This window comes from Pholis gunnellus, assembly GCF_910591455.1.
Source record: "Pholis gunnellus genome assembly, chromosome: 2".
In the NCBI taxonomy this organism is placed as follows: domain Eukaryota; kingdom Metazoa; phylum Chordata; class Actinopteri; order Perciformes; family Pholidae; genus Pholis; species Pholis gunnellus.
The window spans coordinates 9,334,790-9,355,108 of NC_136536.1; the positions used below are offsets into that span (position 1 = coordinate 9,334,790).

The 20,319-nt window shown below is 42.3% G+C and overlaps 1 protein-coding gene across 12 annotated transcripts in view; it reads left to right on the top strand.

The window, feature by feature from the left end:
* Nucleotides 1–2,598: 2,598 nt before the first annotated feature.
* Nucleotides 2,599–20,319, top strand: part of hspg2 (heparan sulfate proteoglycan 2) — a 91,088-nt gene continuing 73,367 nt past the window's right edge. For all 12 annotated transcript variants that reach the window (XM_079178330.1, XM_079178335.1, XM_079178336.1 and 9 more), the window contains exon 1: nucleotides 2,599–2,939. In XM_079178330.1, coding sequence (XP_079034456.1) covers nucleotides 2,871–2,939 — 69 coding nt within the window. In that variant the 5' untranslated portion in view covers nucleotides 2,599–2,870. The remainder of the gene's footprint in view (nucleotides 2,940–20,319) is intronic.

Genomic DNA, 20,319 nt, shown 5'->3' on the forward strand with positions numbered 1-20,319 from the left:
GGAGTCCCTAAATCAAACCGCTGTGGTCAGGGAGATGCTTCGAGTGTGCGTTCACAGTCAGAGACCCGCAATGATCTCTGTTGTGTATTCATGAAGAGTCTAGAGGGCACAGGAACACACTTTGCTCTGAGGCCTCCTGTTAATTTGAGTGACGCGTGTTGTTTTATATATGTCGGTCTTAAATGTTGTTTCAACAAAGATGCTCAAAATTAAATATTGCATATGGCTTTAAGTCTTCATGTCTTGGCAGAGTCTGCATTTTGCACATGCCTTCCTCGTTTATCCTTCACGTTACAGTTTCTGTCCACCTAGCTAATAACATTTTCTTTGTTTACTTTTAATTACACAGTTATTACACAGTGGGAAGCTGAATTTAAAGTCCCCCTTCATTCAAAACTACTTGGACTTTTGAGCTCCACTGTGCAGAATGATGTTTGTTTGATGTTAGGCTGTTTTCACATTCACCTCCTGAATGGGCAACGTTTCTCTGTGCTCTCCTTAAATTTGAGTTTTAAAACGTGTGTGACATCACTAGTTTGGATGGGAATCATGGTACGAATGCGTCCTGAACAAGTGTGATGTGAAAAGCTTCAGTTTACATCACAGACGGTATATATGTGGAAGTAGTCACTGCGGCGTCACCCATTGGTTTGTGGACTACGGTTCTGAAGCCTCGAGCTCAGCATTTTTGGCCGTCTGGTTTTTGGCTTTCCCCATCTTTGCTTTTTGCAACCAGAAGGGACACGAGAGGGTGGAGCTAAGTACAACCGAATGCTGAATAAGACATTTTTAGGTGACCAAAATGTTCCAATTTAGATTCTGGATTTCTCAGTAAGGCAGAAGGAGTAGCGGTCATTTTAAGAATTTTGAACTGTTTTTCTGTGGAAAAAACACATCGGACACACATTTTCATTTGATGCATGATGTTTTTATATATCATTCAAACAAGTCTGGAAGAAACTTAATCTAATTACATTGTAAAAATAGAATCTCACAAGTGGTACATTCAGAACATACCAACGAGCTTGATGAGCCCATTCTGTTCATCTCGCTTTTAGCCTATTTTGGTGCGCATTTGAGAACAGCTCCTCGCCAATTCCATTCAGGGTTCAGCTTTTAATTGGCAACAGCTGTCTCTGAGTGTTAACGTGTGCTCTTTACACCAGTGACATTAATGCACACAAACACACAGCTCCTGACTTCGGTCCTGACAAGTACTTTAGCGCGTATTTCTGTGTGTGACGTATACTTATGAGTGACATGTCTCTGATGGGGACAGCAACAAAGGACAGTTAATTTCTATTTTTACTTGATGCATGAGTTGGTCCTTTTGTATCCACTGCGTGGAGAAGTCTCTCGGTGTAATGCTCCTTCTGACACCAGTAGAGGGCACTTACTGCTCAAGTTTACTGTGTAAAGCTCTTTCAATGAAGTCTTTCAATGAAGTCTGCAACAGCAGTTCTATTTTCTACCAAAATAAGGGAATCTCAGTCTTTTTATGACCACGAGCTTTCTATAAACACATTTATTTACCTTTTTAATTATTAACAAAAACGTTGAGCGGAGGGGAACTCTGTTTCAGGAATGCCACGAAGGACTTTCAAAATATGTGTCTTGAGGGCATGAAAAGTCCACTACAGGCGTAGAGCAGGTTTATTGCAATAATTAACCGATACTGAATACTTGAATTGAAGGCGTGGCTTGCTTGTAATTTTTACTTTATCATATTATTATACATATGTAACCAGAGGTGGAAGAAGCATCCAGTGCCACAAAGTAGCCACATATAAAGTACATTTACTCGAGTACTCTATTTAAGTACAATTCTGAGTTACTTGTACTTTTATGTGAGTGTTTTAATTCTATGCAGCAAATACTTCTACTCCACAACAATTCAAAGCGAAATATTGCACTTCACTACATTTATTTGGTAACCGTAGTTACTTGTTACTTAAAAATATATGAGCATACAATACATTGTTATACAGTAAATTAAACCACCCAACATTATAAAAAAGTAGCTGTAGCCAGCCATTAACTGCATCTTTACTGCAGCAAAACTAATAATCTACATGTATAATGAAGGTTAACAACCACCGAGCCCATTGCGGCTGCGCACTGTGTATTAGTGTGTATTAGTACATTTTCCTACTAATACTTACTTTTATTGAGTACGATTTTTGAATGCCGATCTTTACTTGTAACAGAGTTGCTATTAATAAAAGATCTCCATCACCACTGTCTCAAAACTCAATATTTAGTGCATATGCAGACTTTAAATCCGCATGCGGATATATATATGATATGAATAAGTAGCATTTTCTCCAGATCCGACACACGTGAGGAGTGTGTACGGTCATGTGGAGAGCTAACATTGCTCTACTAGGTGGCGTCTCCCCACACTGGGATTAGCTATCTTCTCTTTCAGCACTCCCCGAATTCCATTCCGCCTCTTACTTTTTCGGCAGCTCGCTCGCTCTCCCTCTCTCTCTCTTTATCTCTCTCTCTCACTCTCTCTCTCTCTCTCTTTTCCAGCATAGGACTTTGCAGGACTGCATTTAGCCACACACTACAAGTCCCAAGTTTCGGAGTGCAATTTTTGGGGCTTCTCCGCGTCGATATTTTACGTCCTCCCTCAACCTAGAAAACAACAAACAAACAAACACAACTACCGCGATAAAGGGTCGCTTTTACCTGTTGATGAAGTCCCACCGGGTGCGGGGCGCAGAGGAGCAGTCGCGTTTCTTCACAGAGGAGAGGAGTGAGAAAAAGGTGCAGGCAACACACCGCTCCAGCGGCCAGGAGGAGTGAGGGACTACGCTTTTTTCCCTTTGCCCCAGCATTCGCAGCCTGCGCTGGGTTGGTGGAAAATGGGCACTCCGACCACCTCGATCTGTGGACTTATCCTGTCTTTGATACTCACATGCCAGCTGGTTACTGTAAGTGAGCACACACTTTCTCTTTGCTTTTCACTGTTCACTCCGTGGATTTTGATGTTTCATTCATCCACACAATTGATTTCCCCCAGAGGTCAAGTCGAAGTTACAAATCAGTGCTTTTATGTCCTAATAAAGACTAAAAAGCACCGGGCATGTGTTGATGTCACTATTTATGTTCAGTAAATAGTGTGGTCTGCTGGCGCAGGGCTGCTCATATGCACGGGGGCTGTTATAACAGATTGCGGTCCACACCACACAGTCACATCAGTATGTACAGTAAAGACGCGTTTAAAAGTAATAGAACCTGCTGTTGAGTACAGCTGGGCTAAGTTTGTCCATAGAAACAAAGCTATTCATAGACCCCCCCCCCCCCCCCCCCCCACTCTTAAACCTTCTCAAACTTAGTCAGGCTACACTTTGCACTGCTTTCACTGCATGTTTGTTAGTCCTTTGTGTTGATTGACTTAGTGTCTTTGTCTTCCTTATCAAAATAATGTGGGGTTCATTGGCAAATAAATGGACTTTAAGATGTGAAAGCAGAATAAAATGAATCCACTTCTCAGGTGTCGTTCTCCTCCATCCAAAGATCTGCTGCAGTTTGGAGAATGCACCATATTGGGAATTCCCCACCAAGTTACCTCTGGTTTTATTCATCCAGCTTTCACTATGAGGCAGTAGCCAATACTGCCAGACTGCAACTAATTATAATTTTCATTATTGATTATCTTTTTAAAATATGCTTTTTTGGGCAAATTTTCTCAGACCAATAGCCCAAAACCCAAATATATTCACACTTTTGAGAGCCTGGAAACAGAATGTTTTGCATTTTTTGCTTGATAAATGACTTTAACGATGAATCCGTTATCAGTACGTCAGTCTGAAATAGGATGTTTTGCTCTACTATATCTGTGGTGTGAATCATATAGAGGACAACTATTGCTTTAGCTGCTGAGAATAGACCCCCCCCCCCCCCCTCCTGTCTGGTCTCTCACATTTATGCCCTCCAATAAACAGAGCTGTCATGGTTGAGATATCTGTGACTCCTCTGTGTTGATGTGACATGAAGGAAAGCCTCTTTGAATGATGGGACGTAGTTGCGTTGGCCAGCAGACTTTCACCTGCTGGATATAGAGTATATGAGCAGTAATATTAAAGGCGTTTGGAAAGCTAAAGTGTCGATGACTTCAAGGTATATTTAACATCCGGCTGTGACATACTATCGAGAGCCGAGCCTCTCCCGTGAATGGACATGATCTGTCACTTTGTGAGCTGTCACAAAGTGACACAGAAGGTGCATTACCTGCATCGTCGAAGGCAACACACGTTCTGTATCTTTTAATACCATCGATTCCACAGAAGCTACCCAGTCCCCCAGAGGGCCATCATCATCTGTTGTGTCCTGACACTGGAAGGTAATAGGAGATGGCCTTTTACACTTTTACCACAGCCTTGATTGACTGCTAGGCCAACAATACCATCCTAATTGAATTATCTGGAACCGCAAGCATCTGTTTCTTGCATTATGACTTTCAACTACAGCAGGCGGACTACCTCTTGATTCAATTAGGCACACACACTGGTGTTACTACGGGCGCCCTCCTTTCTCCACAATGGAATGTCAGGGTCATGCGCATCAACTCAAGTCAATGAAATCCCTGTATGGGTACGAGCTCACAAATGAGGGCCCGTGTCCTGCTGTGAGCCACCAGCAGTACTGGCGTCGAGTATTTTTACAGCTTAATATTTGATCCAAAGAAACTGTAAAGACGGCTACTTCCAAATCTGTTTTCACTCATATAAGAGCTTTACAAATGGCAGTGGATTGATAAGCTCAGAGGTCTTTGCCTCTGGTCTTCCTTTAGTGCAAAGACACTTTGTTTTCTGACGTATGACATCAGCCCAACTGTGAGCACCACTGCTGACAATTTTGGCTCGGAGATTTCTCCCAGTATAGACTGTCACAAGTGTCCCTTGACTTCATTGGGGGTGGGGTTTGGGGTTGGGGGAGGGGCGGCCTGGATTCCTATGACTATAAAGTCTGCAGAGCGCGTGTCGTTGGTGTAAATTGTTATCTTTCCCTCCTGCGTGTAACTCAACCCCTTCATCCGCTGCTAAATGTGATGCAGAGACGTATTTAGTCTATGCTGGGTAACGTTATCGACCAGCGCGAGCCGGTTTGATCTTCCTGTGTGGCGCCTCGTCGTTTCAGACCCTGCTACCTGGTGTTTAATTCCCACATAGAGTCGATGATGACTCGGTGGAGTCGCAAAGCGCAGCCGTGCAAACACCAGCTCCACTCCATAGTTTAAACAGTAGGGAAGGTCGGCCCCCTCCAGACCCATTCACATAATGGCTTGAAGACTGGGCTCAGTAAACATCGCATTGTTGAATTATAGCCCCGGGGGAGAGGCCATCTTGGCTGCACTGAAGTGGCTCGCCCCCTCCTCAAGCACATCGGCAAATACGGAGTGCCGGCCGGCAGGCTGTCAATTGTTGGCTTTGCAGTGAGGTGTGACTTGGGCAGGTATAGAGGTCAGAGAGGTGAGCACCCTGAACCTGAATCTGCTTCTCAGTTCAGCAGGGGGGGGGGGTCCTCATGATTCTTTCACGGCCACGATTGACTTCCACTGCACAGCTTCCTCAACTTTTCACTTTTAATATGTGTATGCAGTTGCACAAGTCATGTTGCTCACCATTTGAATTGGCAATCTTGCAATTCGTAAGCCTTTGTGTAATGCAGTCAATACGATGGGTTTGCTACTCCAACAAATGGGATATGGTACATCAACTAGATCGTCTGACCCGTTTTTCTGTGGCTTCATTGGATACAGACGCTGGAAATCACCATTTTCTTTTGTACTTGTCAAATGACAACGGAAAACGGTTCAATGTCAGTATGACTCTTAATCTGTTTCTATGGAGCAGGCCGTTGCCAAATCCAATGCTCTCCAAACTGTAATGGGTGACACACTTCTGCCCAAGTTTCATGATGATCGGGAGAGCAGTTTTTCTGTAATCATGCTGACAAAGAGACCAACAAATCGAACCGAAAACATAACCTCCTTTCAGAGATAATCATGCTTTAGTGTTTCATGCTTTTACTACCTTCCCGGTCAGCCATTGGTTTCCATCCATTTACCCAAAGCATTACAATTAAACCAGGTGATTTTTTATATGTGAACATCTGCATGTCTGCATTTATTTGTGGCAAAAGTTACATTTCTGCCAATTCAGGCGTTTTAAATTGCGTTCACATCTACACTTCAACACAAGGATAATGTTTTTGTTTCTTGTAGTATGCTTTGGAAAATTGTGTGCAGTTATGTGTGAAGTGTATATCATTTATAATAAATGAGCTAAATATACCACAAATATTGGTACACAGTGTGGCCTCAACCCCAAGCCTGAATTCAAGGTTCTTTTTTTTTCTTTTCTTCTTCTTTCCATTTACAGCCAATGGCAGTTTGTATTTTTATATTAATAGAATATAATTGTTAAGGAGCCCAGTCAAAACTCTTTGCCTTTCCGGGATCAAATACCTGACAACAGTGATTTCAGTACCTTCATACCTGAGCCTAGGATATTAGTACAGCGCCACCCAATGTATACACAGAGAATAACAATTATATTTCCGGATATTTCAATCACCATATTTCACTCTTACAATAATCAATGCAGGCATTGATTAGAACCATATTTTTCTCTTAAGCTCAGAGATCTGTGTGATTCGTGTTTTGATGCAAATTAGGAATTACGAAGGCAGAGATGCATCAAAGCCTTAAAGGTGGATAAAATATATTTACCCCACCCTCGCCTTGGACACACACACACACACACACACACACACACACACACACACACACACACACACACACACACACACACACACACACACACACACACACACACTAATGTCTCCTCACAATACGCAGCGCTCTGTGGCTGCAGCAGCGTTGCACTTTCATGCCCAGAGTTGTGTCCGTGTCGGACAGAAGAGCCGACTCCAAACACAGCTGCACCTCAGCTGGTACAGCAGCAACGCTGTGCATGTGCTGACATGAGCGCACATACTCTCGAGTACCGCTTGTTGTAACTAGAGTCCCACTCTTTCCATTCACACCTCTTCACACGTTTACCTTTTCTCCCCGACGCATACGCTTGTGGACGGCTTTTGTTTCAAACCACAGTTAAACACTTTTATGTGTCATCCTCGGAGCGGTCTGAAGCTTCTATCAGCTCAAGTTGCATTCTGTAATTGAATCATTAAAGCTTTAAACTTACTGATTACCAGTTATTAGTGGTTATTAAATAACAACAATGACTGAAGTCATTGACTGAAAATCCGCCTTTCTCTCAAACTTGCAACAAATGGTGCACAAAACATAGTTGGAGTTTTGCCTGCATCCTCTCTAATGCCACCCAACCAAACTCCTGTTTCCAGGATAACTGAAAGGCTCATAAACTTTGTCAATACCGTTTCAAGTTTTATTTATTCATGTGTATATATATATATATATATATATATATATATATATATATATATACAATATTTAAGAAGGCTCACTCCTTCACTAAATCTATCATCAGCTGCAGAAAAGAAACTATGTATTAAATACTATTCCCAATCGGGATAGTGATTTGCTAGATTTACCAGCCCGAGGTGGCATTTTTCTTGCACCGGACAAGCCGACAGTTCTTGTAGTTCAGTTTTTGGTCATACTTTACCACTTCCTGAAGTGCCCTTGAGCAAGGTACTAAATCACTCCCAATTTCTGGATTTCGCTCCTTAGTGAACCCTGTAATCTCACCTCTTTGTGGTGCAGAAAGTGCTTCAGTGATTTCCAGGCAAGAATCCTGAAGATCGCATGTTCTCTGTCCACATGGTATGATGTAACCGATCACATTCAGAAGTTGAAAAAAAAAAAAAATATTGATCACAGAGAAACGGTTAAACGCATACCTTTTAAAAGAAATACAGTAAAATATGCAAGCAGTATATATCACTCTTCACCCCACGGGTGCAATAAACCCAACAGAGTTCACGTTGAGTTCACAGGATGCCTTGAGGACACAGCAGTCTACCCCACACGCAATAAAAACACAGCTAATGGTCAGAAACTGTTTGTGGTATAAAACATCACAATGGTTCATGTTTTTTCCCTCCCTTTTATTTGTTCAGTCTGCTTGTATAAAGATTGTTGGGATTTTAATAATATTCTAATGCTTTTTTTTGTTCAGTTTGGGGAAAAGGTTGTAATTCACCATTGTTTTGCTAAATTAGTGCTTTTTAATGACACTGGTCAGTCTGCTCCTCAGGGAATAGTGAACGAGTGAATATTTAAATCTAACACGAGCTTGATAAGAAGAACAAAAGACTGTAATAGAGTGTTACACACTCTTGACTTTTTTCCCCATCTTAAACTGCCTTCTTAAATCTCTTCACATTGTCTCAGCAGGTTTTTACCCCGGGCTGTACCCAGGCTACTAGCACTTATTAGAACCTCATTGAAATGCTAAGTTAACTGTATTGCACATTCCCTTTGAAGGTGCTCTGTAGTTGTCAGTGCTCTATTGGATCTGCTATTGTCTTTGCTGGCGGCATTGATGTGAACTCACTTGGGCATTCTGCTTTTTCCTCAAGGGAGCTGCTGCATTGTCTTGTATGGTTCCTCCCAACGTATACAGCTACTCTGATGGGGGTCGGTGCCCTTTTCACCAAAGACGTTTTTGTGTTTTGTTTTTTTCCAGGCTACTTAAGTTTGCTAAAGGAATGCTGTCATTCTTTTTCTTTTTTTCTCCATTGTCTTTTAAAACCAGGTTTGAACCCGACATCCTGTGAAGTGTTTATAAAAAATCCCACCCTGGTGTCTTATCAGAGCTGATGATGTCTCGCTCCCTGAGACCAGCAGCACCCCCGCCTCCACTTCCTATTACTGTACGACAAGTCTCCACCTGCGAAAGCAGACAGCCTGCCATCTTTTCAGGACTTTATTGTAACCTTAAGAAGATGCAAATCCCCCTGAAGCTGTTGTTAAACTGTTAACGCTCACAAAGGGAGTTCGCTTCAAGATGTATCTGCTCAGTGAAAAGTAAATACAGGGAAACCTGCTTTTCTTCTCTGCTGACTTTTGTTAGATTCGGGAGCTTGTTCGTAGGCAGCCATTACATGTCTGATGCTCTTCAGGCGCCTAATTAGCAAATTATTTAACAAATTAATGATGTCTGGCTCTTTTATATGTATCTTTTGAACACCAGAGCGGATATAACAGGGAATATATACTCATTATACCGTTTTTTTTTTCATCATACTCGTACACACACTAGAACAGAATAATGCTGTTTCTTTACTTCAGCTGCTTTAACATGGAACACCATGATCTGGTGAGGATGCTGACCTTTGTGCCTGCGTCTTGCAGCTTTAGCTTCAGTCTTTTAGCACAGTCACATGTACGTAGCCACCAAGTGCATATTCAAGACCCCTTTTACACAATTCCCGTTTTCAAACGGGAAACATGAAAGAGCCACCGTGACAGACATAGCGAATAGCATAGCAACACCTAAATTGCCATACATTGTCTTTAAAATGCCTTTTTGAAGCAAACTGTTAAAATTCTAATTGATGGAAGAGTCCTGCTATGATGCACTCGGTTCCCTCGCTGTCTGCAGAGGCCCTCAGCAGAGATAGAAGGAGAGCTGCACCAGTCTGGTCTGTGTTATCATGTCAGTGGCCGTCCCCACGAGACATAACAACTCTTTCTCTTTGTTACACATCCACAAACTTCGTGTTCCCATAGGAACTTTCGTCTGTTTTGTCGTCTTCACCCTCTGTCCTTTCCTCTTTCTGCTCACTCTTGCCAGTAGTATTTCTATCATAATTGCTGTAAAAAAACTAATTTCCATCTGCCTCCACGCCTATTTCCCCAGCAACAGGACAGGCAGTTTGGACAAGTGATTTGCTCCATGATGAGATATCTGTAGAGCTGGAAAGCAAATGGGTTTGCGGTTAAGAGGTTGCCGGTAGTCCATTGTTTTGGTGCAGTGAGGGTCTAAAACATTTGTCTCTTGCTGAGTCACCATCCTGTTGGGGAAATGAAACCTGGAATAATCTGCAGGACAAGAGGACCCCACTTCCCCTGAAGCAAAGTTGATTCAGGCTTTCCTGTGTGCATGTCAGATCTGCTGCTCTATATATGCTGAAAGAAACAACCCAGTGTATTTATTTTTTTTCCCAACCCCCATTTTTCCTCCTATTTAATTTGTTTTTCTCTGAAGTATGTTTATATTTGAAAATCCCCATAATCTCTAGTCATTCTCGTTTTTCTGAGTATCTCAATAAGCAAGCTTTATTTAAACATCCCCCCTGCGTCTTCAGTCTTTTTTTTTTTTTTATGCAGTAAAGATAAAAAAGCATTTATCCCAGGTTTTTATTTCTTGCCCAGCAAGATCTACTTCATTTGGGTGGGCCTGTGGTGTGTGCTACTAAAGCTGTACAGAAGTTTTTATAATTTGGCAAGTAACAAGCTGGAACTAAGGATTAATGAATTCCTGTGGACCTAATTACGCAAAAGCACAAGCCCTTGTTGTTTGTATTTTCTCTCTCGGCTACGGCGTGATATTAGAATTTCCTTCATAGCGTGTTTTAGTTGAGCAGAGCTTCTTGGTTGGAAATATTTTCCATTCAGGTTTGCTGCTTTTTGAAGATGCATGTTCCATGCCATGAGCCACACTGTGTTGTAATGGAAAAAGTCTTTGATATACTGTATACATACACACACACACACACACACACACACACACACACACACACACACACACACACACACACACTCTCATTCACCTACTATATTTTTTTATGAAAAGATAATTATTGCTCAACAAATCCCAAATGCACATATTTGTCTGTATCAGGAGTGACACGATAATGCATCCTTATTGCTTATTTTAATAAATCAAAAAGATATAATACTTTCTTTGATCGTTTGCTAAGCTCCTCCCCCTTAGTTGCCTTTGCTATGCCTGTCAAGCCTTCCATTCACTAGTGTGCTGCATGGGGATGACGTATTTCCAGCCCTGGAAGCTTTTCCATTGGGTTTTGGATTATTGCAGAAAATAAACTCTGTGGCCTACAAACGTTTATGACACTTACACGTTTTATCCGGCAAGATAATGACACAACCTTTAGGATCTTTAAAGCGTGAATGCAACCAGCAGAAGAAAACAAGAGGACATCAGGCTAGAGCGAACTACACGGTTGCATGAGCGCGAGTATAGACTACAAAGCTGTAAAGACAGAATGCGTCTTACAGTTGAAATGGTCTTCATCACACTCTTGTTCGTTGTGAAACAGAGAGGTGTAACAGCGATATGGACAGTCACTACCGTGTGAGACGTAGGAATGAAAGCCATTGAGAAGAAACAAATGCAGACCCTGTTGGTGGTTTCACTAGATTAAAATCACAGCTTCTTGCGTGCTGCTGGAAACCATCACCATCGAGCCTTCTGATCATTTTGAAATAGAACTCTTGAAGCTGTTCCAGATAAGCATCAGGGAGAAGCTGAGAGAAGGATTTCAGATCCTATCTTTATTCACGTCGAGCATTGCCAACTAAATACAAAGAAATACAGAGACTCCTTAACCATCACGCTGACTAAAGTAGCTTAGCATCCACCATGTGCCCAGAGGCTTGACTGTATGCAAGTCTACTCAGTACCTGGCAGGCCGAGGGAAGCTGAAGGTTGGCCTTGTAACACAGTTGGTAAGGCAATGGGAATTTCTGTGGTTTTTAGACTAAAGTGGGCTGTATATAATTTTCTCTCCACCCAAACCATCTGTTGATGCAGTGGAATGAGGAGCCTTATAAAGACTCATCTTAGAGGCTTGTTTATATGCCTCTGTAAGCTTCATTTTGATTAGAGATGGCATAGACAGAGACACGAAAAGAGGAAATCTGTTGGATTAATCTCAAAAACCAACCCAGAGTTCATCACTGTGCATGTGCTGTTTATCTGACGCAGCGATATTTAACTTCTGTGGAAGCATTAGTCAGCCTGTGTTCTCAGTAGAGATGCACAGTTTACAGTAAGTCGGTGGTGACCACAATGGCTTAACAACACCACATCACTCAAGAGAGTTCTGGGAAAAGCAGCTGTTTAACTTTGTAGATCTTTTTTTTTTCATCAATGCACAGTAGCTTATTTGTTAAATTTTGATCTTTTCTTAATCTCTTTTTTATAACCCTGTAAGGTACATATATTTGATTTGCTAATCTAAATTACAGGTCTCGGTTGCCCCTTCATGTTTTTTTCCGTGATCATCAGAGACAGTGAAGGCCTCGCTTTTCCGTTTCTTCATGCAGGCAGGACCTCCATCCAAGTCAGACTATTATTGCTTTAAAAAGGGGTAATTAAATGGTTCTTCCTCTGAACTGAGAGCCTGTGTGATTTATGTGGACTATGAGCACATAGAGGTGCCTGCACGAAGAGGCCCTGTCTTCCCTACCAGGCTCCACCTGCTGAGGCTTCATTATGACCCTGTCATGGGTACGAGGGGTGTAGATGGGGGGAGCACACCGGGGCTGAAATTTGGCACACCACCAGACTGCAGTCAGATTCTCTGACCCAGACATCAGTTTGGCCTGCAGGCACATGGCTAACCTCTGTCTGTTGTTTCACCGGGGCTTTTCCTGGTGCAGGGATAATGCAAAACAAGGTGTTAGGGAGATAGTAGAAGAATGAGCGCAAAGATGTGTTTTCATGTTTTTTAGAACGGGCCGACCAGACAGGCAGAGATTAGGGTCATCAGCCTTGGGTGCTTTGAGGGCAAGTCAGTATTATTGCTGCAGCCCAGAGTTGGAGCTTGTCCTTCTCATGCCATAAACCCATAATGTAGGCCTCATCTACATACAAATCATTTTTAAAACAAGTAACCGTTGCACTTTCTTTGGAATGTCACCCCTGAATCTACAGCGCTTATGCTCAGTGTAAAATGTGTGTGTGGAAGCATGATCCATTGTGTCTCTAAAACATTTTCTAATAACACCTTAACATTAAGGCATAGTCAATAGCAATAACATTTACTCAAAACATGGGTATATGTTGTTTTTCAAACAAACATTTATGATACTCTAAGGCATCCATAGCATGTGCTGTCAGTCATGGCTCATCCTGCTCCCATCCAGCCCTCTGGGCAGGAATACCAGGAATTAAATTGAGGAATGAGTGCTGGCTGACATGAATACCATCAGATTTACTTGAAAGTAAAACAATATATAATACATTTTATTTCTAACACTTTAATTCATGTAAAAAAATACTGTTGCATTTTTTGCTTATTGTCTGAGACAGCAAATATTTTACGGTGAAGAACTGTCAGCAGAATGAGTGATGTGACCTCACTGGTGAAAGCTGAGTCTTAAATTATCCCTTTTCTGCACTTTTTTCCCCTTGAAAGGTCATGAACTGGCTTGTGCTGGCTTGTCCATTAGCACTGTGATGAGTCACGCCTGTAGAGGAGGCTGCAGTTAGTTTCACTGCTGTCTCTCATGTACCTGACTGGTTCACTCTGCTGATTTGCCACCGGAGCTCGGCGTATTTTCACACGAACACACGGGGCCCCTTGCCTATAATTACCTCTTATTATAGTCGGAAATGGATCCCTCACATCTGCTTCCAATGAATGGCCAGGATAGACCTCCTGCTTTCTTGTATTATTGCATAAACTCCTGGCAAACAGATGTCTTTGTAGGTGCGAGTACACCTTCAAATTAAGACCTGTTGTTGAATTATGTGGACAGGTGAAATTCGTCTGTCAACTGTTGAGAGGAAGATAGTCCCAGACTTTGTTTATGCTTGTCAGATGTCAGGCCCCTGGGTTGACTTTAATGTAGAGTGCTATTAAAGTAAATTATCTAGCAAAGTTTTGTTTCCCCTGCAGCTTCTAGGTAAATGCAAAAAAACAAAGAAAAATCATGGTCCTGATTGCAATTGTAGCTCATTTAATAGAATCATCCCATGTGGTCAACACGATGGGTTGAAATAGGAATGTGATGCTGGTGTTTGGAGCCTTACGTTTTTATATTTTATTGATCCGTGATCATCTTTAGACGGGTATATTCAAGAGCAAAATGTAGCCTCTAATATTATGTTAGTGTTGTGTCTTACATGTTGAAAAATACCAGTAGTAACACTTACATTCAGGGAATAAGGCCTCCTGGACCCACCTTTTTTTGGTTACCTGCTGACTTTTACGTCCTGCTCCTGGATAATTGTAAAGGAAGCTTTTTACAAAGCACAGGACCGGGATCGTTAAAGAGCCGTTGCTTGCAAGGAGAATGTCTGCAATGAATGTCCTCAGTAAAGGTGTGTTGTTCCAATTAGCTACCCAATAGTGGGATTATTACTCGTTAGTTTTGACACAAACATAAAATATAATTAAGGGGATTTTTCATTTCAATCACTCTGCGAAAAATGAATTTTATTGCAACATGGGTCTTATTCTTTTTTGCCATATTCTCTATCTTGTTTACCCAATAGTGTCATTTCAGAAGTATAAGGGCACCCAGAGTCTCTGCTAGAAATGCAGACGTATGGTCTGCCACACCAGAAAGAGGCACAGCGAAATACATCTGCTTGTGTTCACAAAGTAGGAGGTGCAAGAGGCTTGGTGATGTATGAACTACTAGCTATAGTGGGTGAGCTAACCACTAACGCGCTAGCTAGCAGGGAACATGCTAGCTAACGATAGCCAGTCACAGTTGCGCTCAGAGCCTCGTTCTGTTTCCCTTGTACTGTGCCATTTTACCCCCTTGACATATAGTTCTCATGTTTGTACGTCAATTAATTCAAAGGCGCTACACGCGACATTGAGAGCATGTCTAATGCCTCACAACAGCTCTCAACATGGCAACGTCTGTGCCGGCTGTTCAAAGCTAACGTTGCTAACAGAGCTAACGGTTTATGGGAAGTTAGAGGATGGGCGCTACACTTTAGCAATGACGCCGTTTAGCTTTAACCGCCATACGAGAGCAGTGCAGAGCGGCGGCCACGAGCTAGCCAGTGGGACACGCTCACATGCACCAACAAGCACTCAAATTCAAATTGTGTCAAAGTTCAGAAAAAATTTAACTTGACACAGAAATTGCATGTATTTACTTAGTCCCCATGAGGGGAAATTTGAAGATGACTTTTGGCATTAAGTGTGCTTCATTTTACTTAAAATACTATCCTATACTTTTGTTTTCATTCCATAGTGATATTCAGAGATCATATTTGCTGACATGCTGTAAACTCACAATCATTCATTGCGATTCCGTCTGTTTTTGTCTTGTTTACACTGTAGTGAAGTCTTTGCATTTAGCTATTGTTCTGCTCTGGACATGCAGGCGGTTTATTTTTGGGACTGTCTTGTAGAGGAAGGGTAAGTGGAGTAAAGGAAGTGTTTGATTTAGCTTAGGGATTTTATCTGGCTCTCAAAGCGTAAGATCCGGCAGGCGTGGTCCTGTCTGGGGGAATTCCTTCCCCAGACCTCATCAAGGCCGCCGTCAGGCGAACTGAAATGTCCTTTTATCACAAGTATTACCCAGATATGCATAGGACTAGATAAGCTTGAGCTCATTTTATGGAACTGTTTGTTTCAGCGGGCATCATTTGCTGCTTTTTTTTAATCAATCTGTGAATCATTACAACTGAAACAGCTATTCAGGCACAACTATTCAGTGTGTGTGATAGACTGGTGAATGATCCCTGCAGGGAAGTAGTCTAGACTGCAAGATTCCTAGACTAGGTGAATATACTGTAGGTGGTTTGGCTGATACATTCAGTGACTAAACACAAAATGTCATCGGTTTTATGCATGACTCACAGTGAGGGTGTTATCTGAAGTCAAACAGGATAAGTAGTGTTGAAAGAGGAAAAAAAAACATTAAAAGCAATGACATTGCACCATATTCAGCAATGCGTTTTTATAGGAAAATATGGATAAAGGTGTCAAATTAAAAATAGTAATAAAATATAATGTTTAAGCATGTTGTACTTATGTAAGATACTGTGCTAAACGTCAGGCCTGCGATACATTAATTGATGCAGTAGAAGTCTGAGACTTCTCAAGAGGCTCTTGTTGAGCCCCTTGTTGACCTTGGACAAAAGTAATGACAGGACTTCTGTTTATCTCCCGTCCAACAGCTTGTCCCCGGGCCCTTGTTCATAACCATATCTTCATCCTGCACTCTCAGTTTGCTTATCCAAAGTATGCTCTGAGACTGACTTAGGCTTTTTGGCTGGCTTATATTCCCATACTTGTGTCCAAAGTTTGGAGGCATTGTAGCAATAAAAGGAACTTCTTGTGCAAGTGTTCAACTGTTATAACAACAGTGGCCAAAAGTTCTTTATAAGTTTGAGTTAAATTCTTCCTATCGTCAAGGGGGGGTGACTTACTGCTTCTGTTTTGATATAGAAGTTGTAGAATATGGAGAAGATGAAAATGAAACATGAGCCGACACTAAAACAAATGCGCTTTACACCTGGAGAAATCCAACCTTCACATCACTGGGATTCCCCAGAGCCGTCTCCTTGACCCAGCCTCCAGAACATAATCCGGTTCTTTGCAAGTGTCCTGCCCCTTGATCCTTTGTCAGTGGGGTGACAGAGGGGAGTCTGCACCAAGGGTTTAAAATTCTGAATGGAGAAGGTGAGAGCCAATCAGAAGGGAGGCATTTTAGTGGGCACCTGATCCCCTCTCACATGCTGAAACCCAATAATTGGCTTCAGGAATGTTCACATTTATCTGCTGTAGGGTATCGTTAACAAAGTAAAGCTCGCTGGCTTTTTGGAGGGTGGTTAAGATTTGCCTTGATCCTCGGGTTTGAGGAAATAAATGACTTCCTTCACCAAACATAGCAGACAACATGCAGGAAAGTCCCTTGTTAGTTGCGAAGCTTAAGTTCACAGCGCTGCTAGCCAGAGTGGGGGCAGGTTTCCTTCTAAACATGTCTATTTTTGGTCGTAAAAAATTGCACGCTATCAAAACGAAATTGTTTTAATCACTCCTATTCTGGAAGACGATGAAGCAAAGTTGAAATTAAGTACAAACAGAGTACTGTGCTCTGTGTCTAATGACGTCTACCTGAGGTGCACACTGTCGGGAGCTCACCGGTTTTGAGGAGGTCTCGAGCCGTGTGCTGTGCAGATGTGGGTGTGCCGGTATGCTCGGCAGCAGTTGGCTGTGCCTGCCACCACTCGCGGCGTTCTCTGAAACATGGCTTTCTTCAGTGTTTATTGGTTCTTGTCTAGGCCTAACCTCAAACGGGGAGTTGAGGGGGGTTGCCGACCGCAGCAGCAGACGGCCTACTGTACTCTCTGACGATAGATCTGGAAAAATGCATGTGTGGAGTTTTACATTGGGGACAAAAGTATCTTTGACTGCTACTGTAATAGAGGTTCCTGGGAACGTTCAGTGACTAGTAGCAATCCCTACACGGCTTTTTAAACACTGTTTGTGGCAGGTAATAAGTTACAGATGGTAATGCAATTTAAATAGTAAGGCATTGGTAAACACATAGTTCTGGAGACGTCTCCTCGCCGGACCTCACCCCTGTCCTGTCCTGCACCCTGCTCTGGCTGCAGGGCCTCTAACGGAGGGTGTAATAACACCTGAGGTATTTTTATCTCCCCCTGGAATTCCACTTCTGTTCTCCTCAAAGATCTCCTGGCTGAATGCGAGGGAACTCGTGGTGCAAGTTGCCTGCCTCACTCCATTTTCTTCATTCTTGTAGACCTTTTGCCACATTAAATCATAGTTTGACTCGGTGCACACTTCGGAAACAACACCGCTCTGTCTGCGCTCAGCGCCTCCTCTTCTCAACCCTCTGTGTGAGTTTAGATGTATCTCGCAGTCACATTTGCGGGCCTTCTCCCCGTAAACAGCAGCGTTCTGAGCCGGACGTCTCCACGCATTATGCGATGCAGCCTCCGGCGGCCCCCCGTGGGTTGCATCGGAGAACGCTCCGACACCAGCAAGCGCTCGTCTCAAGGACATGAGTCTGGAAGGACTCGGCCAGACACTTCTCCTTTCTCGGCTGAGATGGACGGCAGAATGCTGCAGCACGCGTCTTTCAGTTTAATTAAAGGCAGTAACTTTTAAGGATTCTGTTATTCTATGATGTTGTTTGTGTTGTTTTTGAATATAAAAAACATTTTCCAATAGTTTTGTTGTGTTGTATGCATTGAATCCCAAGGGCGTAAAAAAAAAATCCACAAAAATCAGTTTAGTTTAATATTCGCATCGAGTCCTACTGTTAATAAATGTCTCTTTTGTGGAATTAGCATTGTTTTGCTCGAACATGTTGGATGTAAAGTGACAACAGCTGAGGTAATTTGTAATAGTTATTTGTATCAACCCATAACTGTGACTACCTTAGACGAGGGTTCTTTCCCATGTTCATTGTGAAGAAAGAATAAATACATTGTACCTGCAAGAGAAAAAAGAGCCAGTGTACCAGGAACACATTGTCCAACCTTAGCTGGATGTCCCTCCTATAACACTGTAGGTCTCTGCATTTAATATGGTGCTCATACTTTCTCTTTCAAAGGATGTGAGATTGTTTTCTTTTAGTGAATATGGACATTTAACAAAGAATAATTTACTTGACTCTTTGATCTAACAGGTCAGGTTCACTACCTGTATTAGTGACTGAAAGTAGGCGCTCCCTCCAAAGCCTTATTAGAATAAAACATTAAAACTACCGCAGCATTGAATGCAGTTTTTGCCTGAAGACAAAAATGTAGTATAGTAACAGATGAATGTCTCTGTGTAGTATTACTATGTTTCTTATTTATTTAGAATCGTTTAATGTGGGCACCCAGCCCATGATGGTCACATGTATATACTCTATATTTTTTAATCTTAAGATTTGATGTTAAAGATTGGAGAATCCTTTTCATGCTCGACTGTGTGGGCTGTGATGTGTGGGCTGTGATGAAAGCTGACCTTTTCTTCTTGCTCATGGATATTTTGTGCTGTTCTGCAAGTGAGGTCACCTCTCTGTTCTCTTGTCTCCTCCCACTTTCGGCTTTCCCATGGTGCATGGTGGCAAAAACAGCTGTCAGGTAATTTCCAATGGGGAGGATGGGGGTGCTCTTGAAAGTTGAGGATAACCTCTGAATACCTTCTCTGCTTCCTCCCTTTGATGGTTTTGTCAACATCAGACTGTCTTGTTTGCTCTGCCAAGCAGAACATCTGGAGAGGAGCACAGCCATCGTTTCTGCTCCAGCCCTATTATGTTTATATTAATGGCATAAACAGCTGAGAAAGAATATTTTCGTTCTCACACTCCATCACTTCTGTGGACTTTTTTTTTTTTCATCTTGGCAGAGCTAACAAAAGAGTATTATTGAAAATAATAAAGTGTTGTGGGAAGAAAAAAGATGTTTGATGTGCAGATGGCGCCCAACAAAGAGTTTTGTTCCGTTAACAGCAGGTTTTGGGGTGATGTTATAAGCTCAATGTGCGTCTTGGGTTACCAAACAAAGACTGTTGGTTTGAGATGCTCAACATGTTGGAGCTGCTTTGCCTTCCTAAAGCTTCACCATGGTACCACCGCCAAATCCCAGTTAATTATGAGATCGCCATCCCGAATAGCATGGCCTTGGGAACCGGTGGAAAGTGGCTCTACCAACATGAAGTGATTCCCTCCGGACAGGAACGCCTGGAGGGTTTGCTGGGATTCTGTTTCTCACAAAGTCAGCTCATCACGAGCAATCTATTGTTGTAAAAATGCTAATTATTCATTTCTGCAGCTCAGTGGAAAGCTTCGCGTTTGTCTGGTGCTCAGAGGATCCAATTTGTTCCAGAAATGGTTGCATAAGCTGCGTACTTAGAAAGATTTTGTCTGCTTATCCTACTTTTCCCACACAGTGTAACCATGAACTAATCGAGTATGATACACAGACGAGGAGGGGGTTTGGCTTGTAATTATTTGGGACATTACGTGTGTGGCCAAGTCAACAGGTGGTGTCAGATTAGTCGGTCCTGAGGCGAGAATGAGCAAGAGAGAAAGAGGGAAGGCTAAATCTAACACCGCCGCTGCCGGTAATGTAGGGAAACCAGAGCTTAATCAAAGAGCCATCACACAGTGGCTGCTTCTGTCATTGGGTTTAAAAAAAGAAGAAGAAGAAGATTGGTACGTTGCATTTCAGACACGCTGCTTGAGCAGCCTGGCTCTCAGTCTGTTGCTCCACTGCTTCGTTCCAGACAAACATATCTCAATAACTGTTAGATGCATTACTATGCAATCTGTTAACAGATACCCAGAGTGTCCAGAGGAGGAATTCTAATGACTTTGGTGATTCTCGCACTTCAAAATATTCATTCGTAGTGTGAAATATC